Source organism: Stegostoma tigrinum, chromosome 39, assembly GCF_030684315.1.
Source record: "Stegostoma tigrinum isolate sSteTig4 chromosome 39, sSteTig4.hap1, whole genome shotgun sequence".
In the NCBI taxonomy this organism is placed as follows: Eukaryota; Metazoa; Chordata; class Chondrichthyes; order Orectolobiformes; family Stegostomatidae; genus Stegostoma; species Stegostoma tigrinum.
In genome coordinates this window covers 17,585,646-17,609,480 of record NC_081392.1, presented here as the reverse complement: position 1 = coordinate 17,609,480, position 23,835 = coordinate 17,585,646, and the positions used below count along the sequence as shown (strand labels likewise).

The 23,835-nt window shown below is 40.6% G+C and overlaps 1 protein-coding gene across 2 annotated transcripts in view; it reads left to right on the top strand.

Moving 5' to 3' along the window:
- sae1 (SUMO1 activating enzyme subunit 1) overlaps nucleotides 1–23,835 on the top strand; it is a 116,132-nt gene that overhangs the window by 33,155 nt on the left and 59,142 nt on the right. For both annotated transcript variants that reach the window (XM_059640888.1, XM_048522570.2), the window contains exons 4-5: nucleotides 642–784; nucleotides 1,488–1,587. In XM_059640888.1, the coding sequence (XP_059496871.1) occupies nucleotides 642–784; nucleotides 1,488–1,587 (243 nt within the window). The remainder of the gene's footprint in view (nucleotides 1–641; nucleotides 785–1,487; nucleotides 1,588–23,835) is intronic.

Sequence of the window (23,835 nt, the reverse complement as noted above, 5' to 3'; positions counted from 1 at the left end):
CTGTTTTGGGCCCTTGCTTCATAACCTGTGCTGTGAGAAAGGGATGCCTATAGACCTACTATACTTGGATTTCTAGACTGCACTTAATAAGGTGCCACATCAAAGCGGAATGTAGAAGCTTCTGCAATAATGGGTAAAGGTGGTTCTCCTGTAACACAATAGTTGCATTCTTGTGTGACCTCACACTGTAGAAAATCGCTAGACCTGTACAGCAGAAAGTTCCTGTTATCCAAACAGCATCCACTATTCATCAAGTGCGTTACAGCCAATTCGAGTTAATGAAACTCGTGTTATTACAGAATTACCATATTAGCATGGGTAGAAAGTTTGGCTGGCAAAAAATACCACTTGCATAAATGGGCCTTTGTCTGATTGGAGGCGTCTGAGCGTGGGCCCCAACTTCTTACAACTGCTCCTGATTCTTTAAGTGATAGTCTATCATTTATATGTTGAGATCTTATTTAACGTGATCTGCTTTTAAAATGTTTTTGCATCATTTGCCTTTTCACTTCCACTCTTGCACATTCCTAATGCTGCTCTTAGAGACACCAAACTTGGATCCTAAATCAGCATGCTAAATGTATTGATCCATACTGATGTCTGTTTGATAATTGGCGATTATAATATGTTCATATTTACAGATCTGCCTGACTTGCTGCCCACGGGATGTGATGGTCCGAATTGACCAGTTCTGCCGATCGCATAACATTAAATTCTTTGCTGGTGATGTCTTCGGCTACCATGGTTACATGTTTTCTGACTTGGGAGAACATGAGTTTGTGGAGTAAGTGTAAATAATTCAATTGCTTTTTCCACAAATACACCTTATCATAGGCTTAAAGAATTTTCTTGATTTTGATGAGTTTCCAATGAAATATTCTTTTCCTCTTCCCCACATCATGTACTATCAGCAGCTGAGGTCATGGTGGTGAGCTGTGAAACTTGTAGATTATTGCCCTGATTCCACTGTGAGATCTGACATAATGGACCACCCCAACGTCCTCCAAACCTCTCCTCTGTTGCCCAACTCGCTGCAACTGCTTTGGGGTTCTGAGGAAGGGTCACTGTACTTGAAAAGTTTGCACTGATTTCTCTCCACAGATGCTGCCAGACCTGAGCTTTTCCAGCAATTTCTGTTTTTATCACGGCAGCCATTCTTAGTTGATTCCCACTCTCCTCTTCCTGAAAATGTTCAGAATATATTCAGCAGTGACATCCTTTTTCTTTGTTCTTTTTCCCCTCTTGTCACACTGACTAGAACCCTCAGGATGAATTTCAGTTAAGCTTGGTCTTTGAAGTAGCTTTCATCAAGCATTATTCTCAACATGTCTAAGTCAAATCTTAATTTTTTTTTAACAATATCCAATCGGTTTTCCACAGTGAAGCATCATGAGTGTCCTTGTGGAAGACGTAAATATGTTACTGCAGGAAAGCATTGAAAATGTAACCAGCATTTGATTGTTAATCTCAATTTAAATATTCTTCAGAGAGAAGCAGAAGGTGGTGAAAGTTGGACCGGGTGAGGAAGATGGACCCAAAGCTAAAAAAGTGAAGATTGATCCAAATGAAACTACATTGATCAAAAAGGTATGCAAATCAGGAGCATCTGTTACTTACTGAAGCAATGCTTTAATTAGAAACTAGGAATGGGCCATTCAGTAAAATCATGGCTAATCTCAATGCCATACTGCTGCTTTCTTTCCATACCACTTCACACTTTTTTTAATATCTAAAATTTTATCAGTCTCTTTCTTGAATAATCTCAGTGACTCAGCCTCCCAAGTCTGCTGTGGTAGAACATGGATGTTGATGTTTAATTTGACCCTTTGGATACCCCTCTGTCCTTTTATTCCAATTATCTGCCTGATTTTGATGAAATAGTGTTGAGGTAGTTCTGATTATTTTGTTTGATTCAGTTAAAATCTGGAGATGAATCTGTCACTTAAAGAATCTTACTCTCAAATTCTATGCTGCACTCATTTGAAATGTATTTTAAAAAGTAGTTTGCAACATAAAAAAAGATTCTGTTGGATTTTCTATTTGTTTTAAATTGGTTATTTCTATTGGTTGCCGTCCTGCAGTCAACCATAGAGCAGTTAATTTTTAATTGACTTTGGAGGCACCACAGTTCGACTGTTATGTGGCTTATGAATGCATAAGACCGTGCACTGTTGCACTTTACCAGCAAAATAGCTCATTTGCTCTCTTCTTGACACAGAATATACGTAATTTTGTTTTTAAATGCTATTCCCTTAACCTGAGTGAAATAGCAACCAATTTGCCCATTGTCTAATTTGTCACCAGTATACACGTGACAAAATCCTTTTGAAAGCAGCTTGAGATGATTAATGAATATCTCTCATCACCCCTTTATCAGTTACTACCATGTTACAGCGTGCCTCATGCAGCAACTTACTGATCTCTCGCTCGGCAATCATGACAGGAAAAGCTGCTGATGTGCTTTATTTCCTATGAGGTGACTTGCTGTGACCAGTGCTGTCCCTGGTCACAATGTGAAGGAGACTCCCTGTGAAGTTTTGTAGACTGAAATGTTAGGTGTCTGGGAAGGAGGTTGTGCTGAATCTTCCTAAATGCCAGAAATGTTGTACATTATAAAACTAATCATCTCCCCCATGCCCACTCCCAAGCTGACAAATACATGCATGTGCTTACCTTCAACTTTAGTCTCTGAACATTTTGTGATACTAAAATTTTCAAAACTCAGTTGGACTATTAGGACGCTTTTAGAAAACATTCATTTGCCTGTCCTAGAAATTGCTGTACTTTTACTTGGAACAATTTACTGTTAAAATGGCCAATCCAAGCCGTTTCTTTATCGTTGCAGCACCAAGTCTGTACCACTGTTGGGTTCTTATTCTCTCTGCTCCCACATCTTGTTCAAACCAAAATGCTGTTTTCCATGTATAAAATAATTTACATGCATATCCTTTTAACAAACAACACTCTAGATACATTTTCATATTGTTGTATCAGGATCAGGCAGTGTATGCAGCTTGCTTCTATTGCTGCAGATAATTTTCACTAATTTTAATGCATGTTGCTCCCAATATATTAACATCTTCAGATATTACTAAGGTAATTGTGGACTCTTTGACTCATTGACATCATTTTAAGGATAGAATAGAGTCTCAGTGGTTAGCACTGCTGTCTGTCAGTGCTAGGGACCCAGGTTCAATTCCACCGTGAGGCGATCATGTGAACTCCACACGTGCATTCTCCCTGTGTCTGCTTGGGTTTCCTCCCATAGCCCAAAGATATGCAGGTTAGGTGGATTGGCCATGCTAAATTACCCAGGAATGTGTAGGCTAGGTGGATTAGCTATGGGAATGCAGAGTTACACGGATAGGGTGGGTCTAGGTGAGGTGGTCTTCAAGAGGGTTGGTGTAGATTCAGTGGGCCAAATGGCTTCCACACTGTAGGGATTCAGTGATTTAAGATGGATGAAGCGATGTGCATTCCTTTCTATAACTGATCACTGAAATTAACACAAGCAAGATTTCGAGCTTGATGTAGCTTATACTGACCACAAATGTTAGAATGAATTTTTTTTTAAATGAAGAGCTTTACCCAACATTCTCTGTATGCTCTTACTCCATGCAATTTTTCGTTACACAATCTCAGTGTGCTCTTTGAAATATTTATCAATGGTTACAGCAAGTTATCAGATCAACTTTTTGTTTGAGAGCGCTGTCTAGCTTTCTTACTGATCAAGATCATCACTGCATATTGCACTCCTTGAATTCCTAAACCCTTAAATGATACAGCTTTATAGGTTTAGAGTTGGCCAACATTTCTGCTAATTGTATTCCATTAGATTTCCAGGAAAGTACTAGCCCAACCAGATGGTTCCAGAAGCAGTTTCCACTAAAAAGAAAATCGAGGGCTGGAGTTAAAGCACACCAACAGAGGGCAGCTTTGCTTTAACATTGTTCTTTGTTAGCCTCCAGCAGCTGGGCTGATATATTGCATCATTATTGGTAGTGTTCCCCTAAATAAAGCTCCTAAAAGTTGCAAATTTGAATGCCTATTTAGTAAATGCATGCTGTAATCTCCCTGATTATATTTGTATTTGGCTGACAAAACAAAAAAGGAGTAGGAGCTAAAATGTAATTGCTATCAATTTAATTGATCTTACGAAGATATAAGCAGTGTTGTTTCTGATCTCTGTGTAAAGTTGTGTTTATGACATTAATTCTGGCTGTTGACTACTCTCTCCTCACCAACAAACTGAGTGCACTGAATTGTTGACTGGAGGCTACCAATTGGACTTGACAATCTGAGGCATTTCCACAATATCAAGTGTTTAAGGACGTTCGCTCTGCAAGAGCTGTATAGAGACTCCTGATTCTTTGGCTTGGACTTTTTTTGAAAATTATGGTGAGAGGACAGTGTTGCCTCTTAAAGTAACAGCTGCTAATTGGGGCTGATGAAAATTACTGAACAATGGTGGTATTGGCATTGTTAAGGAGCCAGTATACAAGCACTTGGTGGGGGAGAAAGTCCCATCTCTTTGTGTGAAATAAGTAGAATCCAGGAAGCCTGGCATCTTTGATCAGGGGATTTGAATGTGCTCCGGAATTCCCCTAACATTACCATATTGGTTACTCTGATCACTTATTAACACCGGCTGAACATAGACTTGTTCCAGCTGCTGCAAAAGTTGCAGATACAGTCTTCATGTGAATACCCAAATTTTGTGAAACTGTTCTCAGTTTAAAACTTGGCACCTTTTATCATTCATAATTGTGTCCAGAATCTTTTGAGTTATGTACAGTTTTTCTGGAGTTCCTCCTCAAGTCTGTCTTCTACTGCCACTGGGAGCATCACATCATGCTGTTGTGTGCTGGCATGCTGATTGTTAAACCACAATGAACTGGCTTTTTTCTGAATTCAGCCATCTCGTCTTTAACCTAAATAACTGAGGGAGATTGACCTTTTTTTTAAAAAAGTCTGTGTGAGATCTGTTTCATTTATATTACATCATATAGTTGCTTCACACTGATGTAATGCTGCCAAATTGGTAGCTGCAATGCCTACATAGTTGAATGGCAGCCTGTAGATTGTATGTTTGATGGAGGTAGCTCATCACACTTGCCTTGCAGTCAATTAACTAATACACAGTATGACAGTAAATCAAGGGTCTATTTCACTTTGATCAATGGGAGACTGATTGTGAATTAATTGTTTCTTTTTTATGCATTTATATTCCCCTGGTGTCTAATTCCTTTGTAACAAGATTTCTCTGTTGTCGAAACAATATCTTGGCTCTAAAGATTACTGAATTCAATGACACCAGAAGGCTATTCCGTGCATCATGCCTGTGCCAGCTCTCTGAAACTGCTGTCCGTTTGAACCAGACACATTTATGTACGGTTTATTAACTTGCTGACAGCAGTTATGAATTTTTCTGATGGAGCATTTTGTGGCCTTCCAGCCTTCTAAAGGCAAAAAAAAATGCTTCTCATGCTTATCCCTTTCTCTTTCCCAGACAGAAGTCATGCTGTGGTATTGGCTCTTCCTGTTAATAACAGCAGTCATCTCTCCCCCCTTTTCAGAGTGAGAGATTTGCAGCTCTTGTAGTAAGCTAGAACTATGTTGAGTAATGGCCCCAGGCCCTAGATAGTTGAGATTTTGCAGAGCTATGAAGTAAAAAGTTAGCAATTCGGACCAGTTGAATAATTCTTTTACAGAGCAGCTCAGCCACTCCTGTTTTGAAGGTCAGATGTCGTGGAATCAATAAATTGGTTCAGCCGACAGCTTTGTGTACACGTTTCCAATCCTTGCAGTTTGAGTTCTTTTTCTAAAAGATCAATAATTCACTTTCTTTTACTAAAGCTCAACTCAGTCTCAAAATCTTTTCCGTGGTTGACCTGCCTGGTCATGACCTGCAGCTCCACTTAATCTCAAAGGCCTGCTGATGCCATGCTTTGTCTGAACGAATGTCTTCAGTTCAGCAACATGGAATGACTCCTCAACCAATCTGTTTTACTTCTTTGTAATAGGAAAGAAAATCACATTCCACCTTTCCCGAAAGCATTGACTTCTAGCAGGTCATGAACCCCAGGTCAGAGAGGACACTGGTAACTGAATTAAGTCGAATTCTGCTGTAATTGCATGGAATTTCAGAATTTTGAGGATAGCTGTGTGCCTTTTCTCCATTCCCTCCACTCTGCTCTCCTCCACCTGCCCTGGTTGTCACCATCACCAATCCCTGTGCTCCCAAAGGTGGAATTGATGTAGCAAAGAAAAGGAACCTTTAATTTTCAGTGATTGGATGTGATGGTATAATGTTGTTAGAAAAAGGGGTTGTCTGAATTTCAATGAGCAATAAAATAAGAGTAACTGTTTGACCATGGTGAGGAGTGAGCCTTATCTTACCTGCACCTAAAATCTGGCTGTTTCTTTGCTCATTCACTATTTCTCCTCCAATAAAGCATTATTAAAACTAGCTTGGCTTCCCTCCTAATGATAGGTAAGGCTGATATGAGCTAAAACAGCACAGAATACAAATGCTCCCCGAGATATTTCAAGTCTGTGTCTCACTACATGGACAAAACTCCAGTGATGACAGTCGCTGTCCTTAACATCTCAAGGCAACATTTTGCCAAGATGGCATCAAGGAGCCCCAGGAAAACCAAAATCAGTGGAAATGGGGCAGTGTGGAGAGAGCCTGCCCAACACATAGGAAGATGGTTGTGGTTTTTAGATCTCCATTGTCTCAGCCCCAGGCATCTCTGCAGGAGCTCCTCAGGGTAGTGTCCTACACCCAACCAACTTCAACTACTTCATCGATGACCTGCCTTCCATTTTAAGGTCAGAAGTGGGGATGTCGCTAACTGTACAATGTTCAGAGCCATTTGCAGCTCGTCACATTGAAGCAACTTGTGTTCATATGCAGCAAGATCTGGGCAACTTCCAGTTTTGGCTTGGTAAATTGCAATTAATATTTGCATCACACAAATGCCAGCCAGTGAATATCTCCAGGAAGAGGAAATCAAGCTATTCCTCTTAATGTTCAATGGCTTTACAATCGCTGAAACTCCCACTGTCAACATCCTAAGGGCGCTGTTGACCAGAAACTGAACTAGATTAGGTACATAAATACTGTGGTTGCTAGAGCAGTTCAGATGGTAGGGATTCTAAGGCAAGTAATTCACCCACCTGCCTCTCATACTGTCTAATATCTACAGGCAAAGTTAGCACTGTGGTGCAATACTCTCCTGTTACCTAGGTGAGTGCGGTTCAGTGTCAGCAATGCATACCATCTGTAAGAATGCACTGCTGTAACTAACCAAGACGACTCCTGCAACGTCATCCAAGCCTGCAGCCGCCTCCGTTTAAGGAATAGGGGCGATAGGGCAATGGGAACATCATCCTCTGTTAGTTGTCCTCTTGAGTGGCAGAGTGGAGAACAATATTGTGAGTCTTTCACTGCTTGGTCAAATCCTGGAACTCCCTCAACATGGGTGTACCTACATCTTAAGGTAGCTCACTGCTCCCTTCTTCAGCGTAATTAGAAATAGCCAAATAAATTCTGGTTTGGCCAGCAATCCCTCATCTCAGAAATAAATTTTAAAACAAAACTAATCTCTGGACAAACCAGAGGGGCCAAATTTGATTATTGTAACAGTATCTAAATCCTTGTCTATTACCTCAGTGAAGTGTATTTTCTTCATCCTATGCAGGCTTGTTCTGACCCCAATCTGGAGCAGGTGTCACTTGAGCTCGGTCCTGCTGCCTCAGCAATAGGGACAGTACCACTACCATAAAATCGGTAATATTGCTGGCTGAGCACAGAGGCCTAGGTTAATCTGTAAATGGAAGTTAAGCATTTTAACTTACGATATAATACCTGCTTCTTGAAAGTTGGTATTAGTCAAAAATGTGATCCTGAAAATGTCCGATTATTTACTTTCTCATCCAAAAGATAGCACCTATAGCAGTGCAATATTCCCTCAGTACTTCACTGAGAAATTAGACGACACTGCGGCAGTGTTTTGTGTATTAATTTAAGATGTATTTAGATGTTGCACAAGAAGTCAATTTCTCAAATTGGTTTTTCAGTTGGTTTATTACTCCATGTTCTAAGCAACCTATTGGCAACAACACGATGATAATTCTCCTTTGTCTTCTGGTCTTGAAGATGTTCTATTTCTGTCTGGCTCCAGACTAGGGATTGTATTCATCTATTGGCCCTTGCAAACTTGAGTTCACACATTGGATCTGTTGGGCGCTGCAGGATAAAAGGAGCTCTGTATCTTTTTTCAGATGAACCAAGCTCTTAGTGGAAGACTAGCTTGAAATGAACAAAAGGGCAAAAAAAAGGAATGACAAAGTTTACTCATAATCCCTGGCCCTCCTGTACCAGACAGAGAGTCTAAATATAATTGTTCAACAGAATCATCTGCTCAGAAGGGGTTGCCAATACCTGATATAGTGAAACAGGAAATTATTTCAGTTAAGTTAAATTGGTCTCTGACTCACTAAACACAGTAGAAGATGGCCTTTCACTTACATTAGGGCCTGGCTTTTGTATTTTGGAATGTAACCAGTGATAAAATTTTATCAAGTTTCTTTCAAAGAACAGATGATCTGCTGACTGTCAAGAATTTTACTTGTTACTGTATCTTCTACATTCCAAACCAGAGGTAAAATGAATGAACATGCCATCCAGTACAGGACTAAACGAGACAGACTAGGATGCCCCAGATCCCTGTCTGCTGTTTTAATAAATCACCACAAAACCTGCTGAGCAACCTTTCCCCATGAAATGTTGTTGTGTGCAGCCAGGTTTTCAAAACCTTTATCAGAGATTTTCAAACCTTTAACTTTGAGCATGGTCGCTGTGGGGGCAGTATAGTGTGAACTTCTGTGTTGGGATAGTATGATGGAAAGTAAGAGACCCTGTGATTTGTTGGCCTGAGTGCTGCTGAATAACATCTAAGCGAATGTTTGTATATGACCAGACCCAGCTGTTGTGCTGTTAACTAACACATGAATGATCCCTTGGCCAAGAGATAAAGGGGAGAATGTTTTTTAGGTGGAGGTGACGAAGATAGCTATAGTTATTTTATTGTGCAGCCTCGGTAGTTCACCCAGACCAGTTGCCTTCATTCACATGAGCCTTGCAGAAAGGAAACTATCACAGAAGCTAAGTGGAGATCAGCAGAATTGTTTGGTAATTATTCATGAAAAATGTTCAGCCACCTTTATCCAAATTGCTAAAGGAACATACTCATTAGAGACGAGAGAAGACCATTCAACCCATTGATTCTTATACTTTTGGTACAGTGGGTTCTGCTATTACACATGTTCTGACAATACAAATTGGCTGTGACACGACTGACAAATACAGAAATGCTATTTCTGGAACGCTGTCTCTAAAACATGAACTTGTGTTGGCTATAACATGATTCCAACGGTTCATGGAGGAGTACGCATCGACATCACATGATCGTTTCGTGGGCTTTGTCCTGAGCATATACGATGTTACCGTCATCTTGGATAATGTGCCGAGCTGTCCTATCACCATTGGTGAGCTTTCTGAAAACACGAAAGATCTGCTTTACCCCCAAACACAACCTCTCTCCTTCAACTCATGGAACAGGGTGCAATAGCAGCTTTTAAAGCTGATTTCTTAAGACACACATTTAAGAGGCTGACAGCAGCCACTGAAGGGGGATAAAGACAGTGATCTTCAATTTTGGAAGAGCTTTAACATCAGGAAAGCAATTTACATTATCGTGGATGCCTGGAGTGATGTCAGTAAGGACTGCGTTGCATGCAGTTTAGCAGAAGCTTCTCGCAGATTTTTTTTCAAGATTTTAAAACCTTTGATCCATCAAAAGAGCTCCCAAGACTCAAAGAACATTGTGTTGATCTTGCAAAGCAAGTTGGATTTGAAGAAGTGGAGAGTGAGGATGTTGAAGAGCTGCTTGAGTCCCACTGGGAGGACCTCTCTACAGCTGATCTACAACAACTTGTCCCTGAGGGGGAAGGGGAAGCTGGAGATGAAGATGAGAAAGAAGATGAAGTAGTCCAGGATGCTGCACCGTGAGATCTTCTCACTTCTGTTTTGTCTTCTATCCTGAGGGAAGTTGAGAAGCAGTTGCAGCTCTTGGAGGACAATGATTACAATGCAGAAGGCTGCAGAGTGGCAGTTCGTGGAATAAAATCTTATTTGGCGCCCTATTAACAGCTTCTTCATGAAAGAAGAAAAAAGGCAAAGCCACTTTTAAGCCAACCTCCGCGAAACAGTCAGAAAACAATGAGCCTCAGCCATCCACTTCTGGATTAACTATTTTTTCACCCTAACCCTGCAACCACAACTGCACCTGAAGATGATGATGGTGACGACCCTTAGACCTTGCACTAACAACAGAGCAATCTCAAAACCTTCTTCACCCATCAAGTCATTGTAGCTTTTTTTTGAGGTAAGGTATCAAATTTACTTTTATTTCATTATTGGGTATGAATTAAACATTTATTTAAACTGCGCTATCCTTTGTGTTAGGCTTTTGAATGATTTTAAGTGACATGTTTTGGTGGTCTGCCCTAACCCCACTTTTCCCATAAACCCTATTATTTCTATAATGCAATGTTGTGCAGGAATGCACCTGTCATAGTATAGCAGACCCCCCTGTACTTGTAACTTTTCCTGCAAGTTAGACACTTGCATTTGTTTTTCAACTTGACCTATTTTGCAAGCCAGGTAATTTGTAGGGGAGGGTAATGAAGATGACTCAAAAAAAACATAAGAGCTGCTGATGTCTTTTTTTTGAAATTTGTTCACAGTTCTCCGAATTGAACCCATGTTTAATTTCTGCAGTGTTGTTGTCTGTCTCATTTGCCTTTTGGAGTAAAGTCATGAGACTCAGTGAGCTAACAGAAGTCTTGTGTGGTTTAGATTATTTTTATTCTATAATCTATCCTCTGTAGACCAATCAAAGACGTGCTGTAGTGTGGAATGGAATATCTTGTGGTATTGGTGTAAAGACCATTATGAAGTGTGTCCGCAAGTGGGTACATTTTCCAGGAAATGTGGTTTTTGTGGATCATTCTCCTTTCGGAGAAGGCTGTGCTGCTTATCTGAAGATCTCAAGAACCATATCCTCTCTCTCCAGCAATCTTCATTTCATTTACTTCATCTGTCCTAAGTAAATCTTGTCAATGTTGTTTACTTGGGCTGATTTAGAAATAGATACATAATATTAATGATTTCAAAGTATTGGTACCTATAAATAGAACGTCCTGGTAGCACTGTGGCTATGTTCAAGACTGTTCATGGTACTTGATGGAATTTGGTTGGGGGGATGGTGGTTCTGTGCCCAATTTAATTGCTGTAATTAGCTGCAAGGTTTTGTAAGAGGGAAAAAAGAAATCTGCTTTCGCCATTGCCTTTAACTCAGTGTCTAGATAAAATGCTTTTGGATGTTTTAGAAAAGGTTCAGACATGACTGCCATAACCATTCCACAGTTCATTGAGGGCTAGCACTTGGGTCATTTGTTTGTGTCTAGTTTTATCAGGTTTTTCTGGCACTTTTGGAAATGTAATATATCTGGATACAGTATTTTGATGAAAGGGGTAAATAGGTGTAGGGTGAATCAAGTTATTTAAACACTTGCATGTAGGGATAGTGCTTAAGGGAGTAAACCCAACAACCGAAGGATTGTTTCCAGGCTATATGACTCTGTAATATTTGGAGTGGAGTCCTGTTAGGGGTTTGCTGCTTCCTTCAAGTTGGCACCTTCTGGCAACTCCTGTAGTTGACAGGGGACCCAGTGGAAGAACAATTTGGATTAATTAATAAGCAGCTCAAACTAGTTCCTTACTAAATAGGGCAGCTAAGCTTTCTGTGTTAGCACATATAAAACTTACAATTTAGTATGACTTACAGTAGAGTGTTAATGAAAGGTGATCAGAATGAGAGAAAAGAAGCATTTTGTTGCTGTGGCTATTTTTACCTTTCTCCAGGAATTGTTTCTTCCTTTGCTACAGGAGAAGGAGCTTGTTATTAAGTGGTTATTATTATCTGGTAAATGACTGAGGTTTATTCTATTCCTAAGGTTCAACATTGTATAGCCATAGTTAATAAACATTCGAAAACAAGTAAAAATTGCAATAAAATAAATAATTAAGTAGTTAATTATAGTGCACGAAGAATGTCAAAACAGATGATGTGTTACGGTTGCAGTATGTAGGAGTTCCTGGATACCATTTTGGTCCAGTGCAAGTACATCTGCAGCAAATGTTTAAAGTTCAAGTAGCATCAGCGCCATTTGAGCTGAAGATTGAACTTCAGACACTGATGCATCAGTGAGGGGGAATGTTGCAGATTTTTTATTTGTATGAGTGTGCAGTCAAGATTTTAGAATTGGGTCATTTGATTTGGTCAATGCTCAGTGTGAGTGAAGCAGGTAGGAGTACCCAAAAGGCTGAAGCATCAGCATATGCAGTTGACCAGTAGGATTCTTTCCGCTTCACTGGATGTTCTCTGTACCCAAGGTCATTAGTTCACATAGCTGTGTTGCCTACCTGGTGCCAGGGACTTGGAGGCAGCTCTGGGCTGGTTGGGGAGTAAGAGGGCTAGGATCCTGTTGTTGTGGTCTGCGTAGATACCACTGACATAGGCAGGTCAAAGAAGGAGGTTATGTGTAGTCAGTATGATGATTTAGGTGCGGAATAAGAAGCAGAATCGCAAGTCTCAGGATTATCACCTGAGCCATGTACAAATTGCATAGGGAAATCAGATTAGGGAGATGAATGTATGGCTCAAGGGCTAGTGCAGGAGCAGTGTGTTCTGATCAGTACTGTGGAATGTGGGGTTCAAACTGATGGGATGACCTCTATCTGAACTATGCTGGAGTTGATATTCCTGCCAACAAATTACAGAAAAGAGAGAATTATAAACTAAATTATGGGGAGAAAGAATCAGAGTTGAGAAGAGGTGTTAAATCGGAGTCGTCAAGACCGAAGAAAGAGGCTTTATAAGAGTAATGACAGCAAGGCATAGAATGCACAAGTCTATAAATAAATATGTCATGATATAGGCTTTCAGCTGTTCGACGCCAGCCTGTGTTGTGACCAAAGTACAGATGCTAGACAAGTCAGTGCCTCTTTAAAAACATGCTGAGGCTGTACTGCAAACAAAGGAAGGTAACCATGTGGCTTGGAAACTGGACTGTTTCTACCAGGACGCTGATCCATATTCCATGACAAGTATACGTGAGACAGCCCTGACAGACCAGGAGCTTTGTGAGCTTGCTGTTTTGTTTTGGACAGCAATACCAAGAGCAGATGCTGCGGGTTCTACTGTTCTGGGAAACACTAGCCAATAACAATGGAAAATGGTGACATCTTCTGGGGGCTGGCTAGTACCACCATGGTGACCAGCGGTGACAGCAGCTTGGTGCAGGGACCAGTGCCAGGAATAACAAGATGTGTGGTGTTTGTGATAGAACCAGCCATCAGGAAAGGTGCACCGTATGAGGACACCAGATCTGAACTTTGATTTGTTAGCTGCATGTCAAGCACTTTGTGTCCCTGGAAGGATACTGTAACAAATATATATTAACTGAATAATCTGTATGATCAGCTGAAGTTGGTGGGGAAATGATTTGGGTTATTGCAGCCTTGACTCCAATATAGGGCAGGCTGACAGCATTTGGTAACACATGGCTGCTGCTGTCGAGCTCCCTTTCCACCTGATCAGCTGCTGGCACGCAATATTTATAAGCTGCTATCTTTGTTGTAATGCATCACAGTCATTTGAAGCACTTAGTTGAATGAAATTGCTTTGTGCATATTGTTATCAGCCCCTTGCATTGCATATTTTATTTTGAAAAAGAACAGCAAACTGTTTGTTTAGATTTAAATTTTTTTTAAAATGGGAAGCTAATTCTATTCACATCGCAGGGCAGAAACTTAACTCCTGTCTTAATACCTTGAAACTAAACTATGGATACCTGATGACTTGTGAAATCTTAAAATTGCAAAGAGGAGATCTATTGAGATCTTGTCCTTGTTTAGTATGAGTTGCTAAAGCAGTGTTTTATTTTGAAGGGCTTGCAGGAGGCCATTTATACTGCAGTGAAAGTAATTTCACATTTTTAAAGCGCAAGAGGTGAATTGGCCTCAAATTGACCATCACCAGGTAGAATGTTAAATATTGTAGGTTTCCCCAACTCCTCTGGCAAACTTTTCACTGTTCAAATGCTGGAAGTGTAAATGAATGATCAGTCTGATATATGCACACGCTGTTTCTGTGATGGATAAAGGTGAGAGATACTGTGGAAACTTGTGTGTCAAAAGTGGATGGTATGGTTCCGGAGTGAGTCGTACGAATGCCTCTCCGGCTGGGTCTTGTTAGGTGGGGGCTTGTTTGATGTGGCCATTTGAAACGATGCACACTGCCTCTAGAGACTTTATTACAAAAACAACAACAGAGAGATTTGTGCAGGGTATTCAGCAACATTAGCAGTAATATTGCCCTCAAGGGAATTCAGGAAAGACTTGTCCCTGGGATGATGGCATGGACATGTGAAGAATGATGAGGCAAATGGGGTCTGTATTCTTTAGAGTTTTGAAGAATGAGATGATCTCATTGAAAGTTACAAAATGTTGAAAAGGTTAATTAGGTTAGAGGCAGGCAAGATCTCCCCCTTGCTCTCACTATCTTGTCAACCCACGACCCCCATCCTTTTGGGGAGTCTGGAACCAAGGGGACATTTACACAATATACACACTTGTGGGGGGTGCCACTTAGGTCCAAGATGAAAATTTTTCTTTAAAATGCTGTCATGGTCATTTGGAATTCTGTTGCCACAGAGGGCTGCGAATATGTAGTCTTTGAATACGCTTAAGGTAGAGATTGATAGATTTATGTCTACTATCTGCAGGCAGGGTTGTGTTTAAGGGATGGGTAAAAGGCATTGGAGTGTTTGATCAGCTGTGATCATATTGATTGGCATAATTCTGTTCCTGTGTTCTTAGTTCCCTAGTGGATGTTAATTCTGGATGACGTTTTATAAAATCATACCCTTCATAATTTGATTCAGGAGTGGAGAAAGCCATTCAACCGATGCCTGTGCTGGGAGAGCTATCCTACCAGTCCTGGTCCCTTTATTGTTTTCTACATAACTCTGCAACATCTTCCCTCCTAAGTATTTATTAATTCCCTGTCAAAGTTACTGTTAAGTCTGCTTCTACTGTTGGTTCATATCTCCACTCAGTGCACTAAAAGTATTTTTTGTATCACTAAATATCTTCAATCTTCATACCCTGTTTTTTGACTCTTCTGCTGTAACAAACTGCTTATGATTTTGAATACCTACATTAAATCTCCTCGAGTTTCTATCTTCTAAAGAGAAGAATTTCAGTTTCACCAACCACAGAAATTGGCTATTCAGCATTTAGCCAAGCTCTCCGAAATACCCAATTCATCTGATTGGTTAAAAGAACACGCTTACCAGATTTTTATACGTAATAAGAAATCAACTGTTTATTGCAAACAAATTGTCTTTAACCAATGGCAAATTTAAAAAATGAATTGCTAATTTAGAATTCTATGATTTAAATTCCACCCTTCATGCACGCGCACAAAAAGATAGCCATAGCCAAGGCACGTATGTTAACAGTGGAAAAAAATATCCTGGGAAATGCAGTTCATTAGCACCAGTCTAGACTGCAGGATTCAATGAGTTGTTTTCTTTCTGGTTCTTCCAATTCCTTTTCATTCTTTTTTGATTCATTGTTTTGAGAATTTGCCCCTTTGAGATTCTGAAGGTCATTTTCCTTGTGTTTCTTTCGACAGGGGAATTTGTAAAGTGAGCAATTTACAAAGAATGGTGATAGGAAGCCAGCTGCAGTTTCTGGAAGCTCTCCACACAAGAGAGACGTGTATAAATTTTAATTCTTTCTCTTTGCAGACTAGGTGCTTACACGGCACTGGCCCCATGGAAGCACTGGTCACCTGGTCAGGAGCCAAATCAGGCATTTGTTTCCTCAGAACTCATCAGTTCTGCTGTCTCTGCTTTTGCTTTCACTGTTCCAAGAAGAGGCAACATTATGTACAACTCAGTACACTTCAGTAATGTGATTTCTAGAACTTGAGCCATCCTTAAAGCTTATCAGATCACCCATGATCTCATAATAGCAGACGAGACTTTGCTTTGGATAGCCTACATCTGCTCTAATGTCTTATGGTCTTTTCCTATACTCTCTTGTTGTGTAAAGCCGAATTTTCTTTTTTAAAGTCCACAATCCAAAAAAAAAGGAAGTAAAAGGATACTGACGCCTCTCCCTTCGCTGTAATACCCCTCACTTACTCTGTGTACCCCTCCCGAACTCCCTCTCACCATCTATAGCATGCCCTCCTGTCTGTACCCACGCCTCGTGCCCCCATCATGAACTAACACCTCCAATGCCCCCTCCCTAACTCTCACTCTGTTATGTGACCCTTCCTTTCTCTCATGCTCTCTGCCTTACGCTCACTCTGTCTCTGTTGTGTGCCTCCCTCTTTCACTGTGTCTCTCTCACATTTGCTGTCTCTAAGTGTCTCTCTCTCTCTCTCTCTCTCTCGCGCTTGCTCGCTTGCACTCTCTGTGCATGCGTGCTGTGAGATTGCTTACCATGTCGGTGCTTGCCCTTCTTTCTCTTTTCACTGTGCTCTCTTCACATTTAAGTGAACGTAGTGATACTTGTTTTGCTGGTTGCAGTATGTTTATAACTGAAAATGTGTAGAGTCAATGGAAAAAGATTCCTGCATGGATCTGTTGGGTTTTGGAAGTCTTTCATTCCTGGGCATACTTTAGATTTATTTTGATTCTGCCACTAGTTGGTGCTGTTGTTTTGGAGCTTGTTTTGTACATCTCTGAAACAAAAGAAGTGTTTAATTTAAATTAAATGTTTCAGTACTTTGTGAAAAATGAGGAATTTTATTGTGAAAGACTGTTAAATATTTCTAGATGGTCATTGGTTTAAACCGCTTTGGAATACTGCTGTAGAAAAGATGTTGTGAAACTTGCAAGGCTTCAGAAAAAAACTTACGAGTTCGTTGCCAGGGTTGGAGGCTTGAGATAGAGAGAAAGGCTAAATAGGTTGGGGCTAGTTTCCCTGGAGCGTCAGAGGCTGAGGAGTGACCTTATAGAAGTTTATAAAATCATGAGAGGTATGCATAGGGTGAATAGTCAGGATCTATTCCCTAGGATAGGGGAGTCCACAACTAGAGGGCATAAATTTAAGGTGAGAGGGGAAAGATTATAAAAGAGACTTCAGGTACAACTTTTTTGCACAGAGAACACTCCATGTATGGAGCGAGCTGTCAGAGGAAGTGGTGGACATAGGTACAACTACAACATTTAAAAGGCAGTTGAGTGGGGATATGAATAGAAAGCATGTAGAGGGATTTTGGACAAATGCTGGCACATTGGACTAGATTAATTTAGGAAACCTGGTCAGCATGGACAAGTTGGACTGAAGGGTCTGTTTCCATGCTGTACAGATCTATGGACTTTCTTTTGTGGCATCACCGTTGAGTTGAAGCAGATCTAAGAAATCACACTTCATGAGTATATACAATGAGAGTAGGCTATTCAGCCCCTCAAATTACAGATTCCTGTCTCCTCTTGACCATAGACTTTACTTAGGTGGGCAAGTCAACCTTCCTCAGTAAGGTAGTGACGGTTCTTTGGGTAGGAAGGTGGAGTTGAGGTCAGTTCCCCTTCTGTACAATTCTCACGAAGCCCATAAATCTATTGACCCACTGTGTTGCGTGTCACATAATCACAGAAATGTTATGCTGCAGACTGGAGGCTATTCAGCCAATCATGTCTATACTAACACTCTTGAGTATTTTAACTTGTTGTCAATCTCCTATCCTTTACCTGTAAACTTGCGCATTGAATATATTTAAATCGTTACCTAATGCCCTCTTGAGCAACACAATTGAATCACCTCTTTGAAAATCCTCCATGACTAAGCACCCACAGCAGTCTAGTTTCAGTAATACCAAATATTCATAACACTCTGTGTGCAGCAATTGCACCTCATTTCAGTCTGAAATTAACTCCTCACACTGAGGCCATGTGTCTCCTGGACTGCATCCAGGGGAAACTATCTCTCAGTATCCACTCTATCAAATGGTCTTGGGTCCTGTATTGTTTCAGCATAATCGCGTAGTGCCTGTAAAGGGAGAGAATTTGTTGCTATTGAACACTTCTCACACCCTCTGAATGACCCTGGGTAATTGGCACTCAATGGAGCATTTTTGGAGTGTGGTCACTGTTACAGCAATGCTTCATATCCAGACATTGTTCCTCTTTGCATCTTTGCTGTAGTAAAAGCAGAAAATTGCTGACAGTTCTCCACCAGCATGTTGCCAGACCAGTGGAGCAAGAGAGAAACTGAACTTTTCAGCTGGTGATCTTTCATCAAGTCATCAACCTGAAAATCTCTGTTTTTCTTGTCCTGCTGATATTGCCTTGATTCTTTCAGCATTTTCTGTATTTTTTAATTTGAGATTTCCAGCAGTCATGGTATTTTATTTTTGTAAACACTGCAGTTATTTAGCGTCTGCAATGTGTTGAGGCATCTGTCGACAGGGCTGTGAGATGGCCAGCAGTTGTCTGTCTTGGAGAAAAAGAGCCGTCAATTCCAAGATGAATGTACATTTACTTTATTATAGGATGAACGATTGAAGAGTTCAGCTCTTGAGGGATGGTGCTAACTACAGATGATGTACGTGTAAATTACAGGATGAAGTGATAAAGCCCACGCAGTATTCACTCTTCAAAACCTGATGCACTTTACTTTTTCCTCACTTCTCCCCACTTCACTTCATCTATTTCTGTTCTGTTTCTGACTCCCAATCCAGTGAAACCTCCCATCACTACTTGTTATTAGTCACCTCCTGGCAGGTGCTATCAGTATTAAAAACTTAAGTTTTTTTTGCAAATGTCTTTAAACATGTGTTACTTCATCTCGAATCTTCATCTTTAAATTGATCACAACAGAACATCCTTTGAATTGCACTCCCATTCATTTGCCACTCCTACACTCGCTACCCTGCACTGGCTCCTGGTTCAGCAATGACTTACTTTTAAAAGTTTGTCTTGTTTTCATATATTTCCCATGACCTTGTCTGTCTTTATCTCAGTAATTTGTTCCTGCTGTACCACCCTCCAAGGTATCTATGATCTCCTGTGGTGCTGTGACTTCAGTTGCTATGTTGTTGGTGACCTTACAGTCACTTAGGGTCCGAGGTCTGGAATTACCTCCCCAACCCTCTCCATCTCTTTCCCTCCTTAAGAGGCACCTTAAAGCTACCTATGTTCTCTTAGCTCCTTCCTTTGTGTAGTTGTGTAGTTTTGTTTCATTGCTTCTGTGAATTGTCTTCAAATATCTTGCTGTAGAAAAGAGCTATAGAAATGCAGCTTGTTGCTGATGTTGATAGAGAAACCACTGCTTTTCAACATCGTTGTTGATGAAATTTAATTGAACTTAGCAGCTTAGCTTCCACTTGCCAGAAATGTGGGTGCCCTTTAAGATTTAGAATACAACAGGCAGTACTGTGCCCTCAGACCCTGCTGTAGGATCCAGCACTCACCTCTGTACAGCTGCACGTTCAGGAGGCATGTTTATAGACCTATGTCTTACGATTCAATGCCAGTTTCCTGCCATGGCACAGGCAAATGGGCCTAGTTCAATTTAGGAAAACCTGGTAAGCGTGGACGAGTTGGGCCAGAGAACCTGATTCCGTCTTGTGACTCTATGCCTATTCCATGTAAATGCCCAAGCTGGTAAATCAAATGTAGCAATTAAATTTACAGTTTAATATTAGACATTTAATATTGGATACAGCCTTTGCAAGAGCGTTCATTGTTAATGAAAATGAGGTATGATGGAATTCTGAAACAAAACAAAAAATACTAACATTGTATGCATTTGTGACTAAAGGTAATCAGTCAAAACCTCCCATCAGAATTCACTAATGCCCTCCTTTTATATTCTCCTTGTTTTCTTTGTTAAAAATTGGAAGTATTGAAAAACTTGTTAGGACTCTAGGTTACACTCTACAGCAAAGATCTTTCCTGAATGTATTTCCTGCTAGTACAGCACAGATACAGTTCCCATAGAAAGTGCATATTAAATTTATTTTCACTTAGTCTGTGCTGAAAAATTAGACTCCTTGGAACTTGAATGCACCTAGACTATAGTTGGCTCAGAAGGAGCTTCCTCCATTATGAACCAACTTGTGTTCCACATCTGGGATGATTTGCACATGGAAATTTGGTATTAAATGACTTTTAAAGCATGTTTGGAAGAAAAAAGCTCCAACTAAAAGCTAAAGGTCTATGGACTTAAAATAATAGCTATGCTGTGATGTTTATGACACAACATCAGATTGAGAGATTAAAGCGTTGACCTAGATAGCCAGCAGCAAAGCTCATAACAGCCATATGAGCTCAGATTAGGTTATAGGCTTGTAGCCACTCCCCGATCAGTTCATCACAGAGGCTGACTTTAAATTTTGGGAGGGAATTCTGTCCTTGTCTGATTTTGAACCATCATTGATAGTGCAGATGTTACTTGCCCCTTTCTCCCTTTTTTTTCCCCCCTTTGTGTATTACTCCGTTTTGGCCAGAGATTAGCAATCATTACCATAAATATTGACGGTGGGTGATTACTGAACATACATTTACCCAACTTCTAAGTTGGACAGAAAAATAGGTAAACAATCTCAGTGAGAGGTTCAGGTAATGGCCTAAGCACCTGAGAGAAGCTCAGGGTTCTGAGATTAGAGCCAGGAAATTAATCAGTGCATTTTCATTTTATTTTGTGTTCTCTTTTTTTCTTCTTGCTAGCAATGTTGTGGGAGCTCGCAGCAGCCAGGGCTCCAGAATGAGATAGCGAAAAAGGTAGAGGTCAGATAAGTAATATATTCATAGCAAGGCAGCAAATAAAATGTTTAGGAGTGTCAAAGATTGCAGTGCTTCCGACGATGGTCTGGGCAAGTTTCTGGTTTATATTACTTTCCGCTCCCCTTCAGTCAGTGTTCTATTTTGATTTTGGGATGTAAGCATTGTTGGTAAGGCTGGCATTTATTGTCCTTGAGCGGGTGATGGTGAGCCATGGCAGTCTGCTTTAGGGAGAAATTTTCAAGATTTTTGACCCAGTGAAATGAAGCATTATGTGTGGCTTGGAAAGGTTCTTAGAGGTGGTAGTCTTTACAGGTGTATGTGCTGCCCCGGTTCTTGATGATGGAGTTGTGGGGTTTGTAGGGTGCTATTAGCTGTAGCATGAGAATGTCTTTTCCCCAGGGTATGGGAGTCCAAAACCAGAGAGCATAGGTTAAGGTGAGAGGGAAAAGATTTAAAAGGAACTTAGTGGACAGCTTTTCCATGCAGAAGGTGGTGTGTCTGTATGGAATGAGCTGCCAGAGGAAGTGGTGGAGGCTGGTACAGTTGCAACTTTGAAAAGGCATCTGGAAGGGTAAATGAGTAAGAAGGGTTCAGAGGGAAATGGGCCGTATTCTGGCAAATGGGACTAGATTAATTTAGGATGTCTGGTCAACATGGACAAGTTGGACCGAAGGGTCTGTTTCGGTCCAACTCTGAAAGATCTGAAAATTCAACAAAAACCTGCGATGTTTCTACTCACTGCTGTTCAATTATGAACCAAATTTTTGAACCAGTTCCCTTTTGCGATGTATCCATTAAGATTTCCATATGGCAGAGACAATAATTGATAAGGTTAAATTGTGACTTCTAAAGTGTAAATGTATCCCTAGGCCAGAATGTTATCTCTCCAATTGTAGAATTTTCTTTTCAGTGTACCCCTAGTGAGGAGATTCACATGTCTCCTGGCCAGTCCATGACAGACACTGCTCATAATTCATTACAATTTAGCAGCAAATAATGTTTCAAAATGTTTGATACAGTCTGCCCTTTAACTTTTTTTCTATTTAAGCATTCAGAAGATGTGGGCATTGCTTACTGGGCCAGCATTTATTGCCCATCCCTAACTGCCCTCTGGGTAATTAAGTGTCATCCACATTGCTGTGAGTCTGGAGTCCTATGTAGGCCAGACCAGGTAAGGATGGCAGTTTCTTTTCCAAAAAAACTTTAGTGAACTAGATGGGTTTTTCTAACAATCGACAAATGGTCATCAATTAGATTCTTAATTCAAACTTAAGTCCCCAGAGCATTACCTGGACCTTTGGGTTAACAGTCCAGTGATAATACCGTTAGGCCATTGTCTCCCCATAACTCCCTCCTGGGGGACAAGCAGCTAAGCTGTCCAAATGATCACGGCGGTAAGAATTGCAAAACAACTACATTTATGTAGCAGCATACCATATCTCAAGGTAATTGTTTGGAGTGTTGCACATTGGAGTGTTTCTTGATCTGCTGTATTCGGTGTGTTGTAGATAGACCCACAGTACTGTCACAGAAGAAATATTGGATTATGACTGAGCAGTGGTGATGAAATGGCAATGCAGTTCTGAGTCAGGAAGGTGAAAGATGTGGATGGAAACTTGTAGGTGGTTGTGTTCCCATGTATTTGCTACGGTTGTCCTTCATAATGGCAGTGGTCACATGTTTGGAAGATGTTTTCAAAAGCGCTTTGAATATCTGCAGTGTGTCTTGTAGGTGGTACCCACTGCTCCATTTGTGCAGAAGTGATAAAAGGGAGTGAATGTTTAAGCAGGCAGAAGTCATGTCATTTTAGTAGGCTGCCTTTTCCAGGACAGCGTCAAGCTTCCTGATTGTTGTTGGAGCTGCTCCTATCCAAGCAAACAGTGTATTCCATTATATTCCTGACCTGTGACTTGTAGATAATGGACAAGCATTGGGGAATTGAATTGTCACTGAATTCCAAGCCTTTGACTTGTTTCTGTAGCCACGCTATTTATAGCACCTGACCCAATTCAGTTTCTGATGAGCAGTGAGCTCCAGAACATTGGTGGATTCAACAATGCTAATGCTATTGACTGCTATGTTTTCATTTCTTTAGTGAAGTCTCTTAATGCAAGTTATTTTGTTTTGGTGGCTGTGTGGGTGTGACTATGGGAAGGAAAGTGTTATATTTACAGTTCTTGTTCTTTTGAAGTTAAAGCATTGAACCTTTCTCTGAAATGTTGAATGACGCATTGTCTCTGTCCAACCTCTTAAAATCTCTCTGTCCTGTTTAAATTTTCATAGCAAGCACATTGCTGTAATCTTACAACTGAATCTCCTCCCTGAATTTGTTAAACTTTCTAAATAACCTGAGCAGATCAGATAATACATGTGTTTATGTTAACGTTAAAGACGTTAGATAATTGCTTGCTATTTTCAACCTCTCCTTAATGAACCAGATATAGCAAGACGCGGTCACTCTAGTGGTTATAACTGTGGCAGATATTATGAATGTTAATAGATATTAGAACATAGAACATAGAACAGTACAGCACAGAACAGGCCCTTCAGCCCACGATGTCGTGCCGACCATTGATCCTCATGTAAGCACCCTCAAATTTCTGTGACCATATGCATGTCCAGTAGTCTCTTAAATGACCCCAATGACCTTGCTTCCACAACTGCTGCTGGCAACGCATTCCATGCTCTCTCAACTCTCTGTGTAAAGAACCCGCCTCTGACATCCCCTCTATACTTTCCTCCGACCAGCTTAAAACTATGACCCCTCATGTTAGCCTTTTCTGCCCTAGGAAATAGTCTCTGGCTATCAACTCTATCTATGCCGCTCATTATCTTGTATACCTCAATTAGGTCCCCTCTCCTCCTCCTTTTCTCCAATGAAAAGAGTCCGAGCTC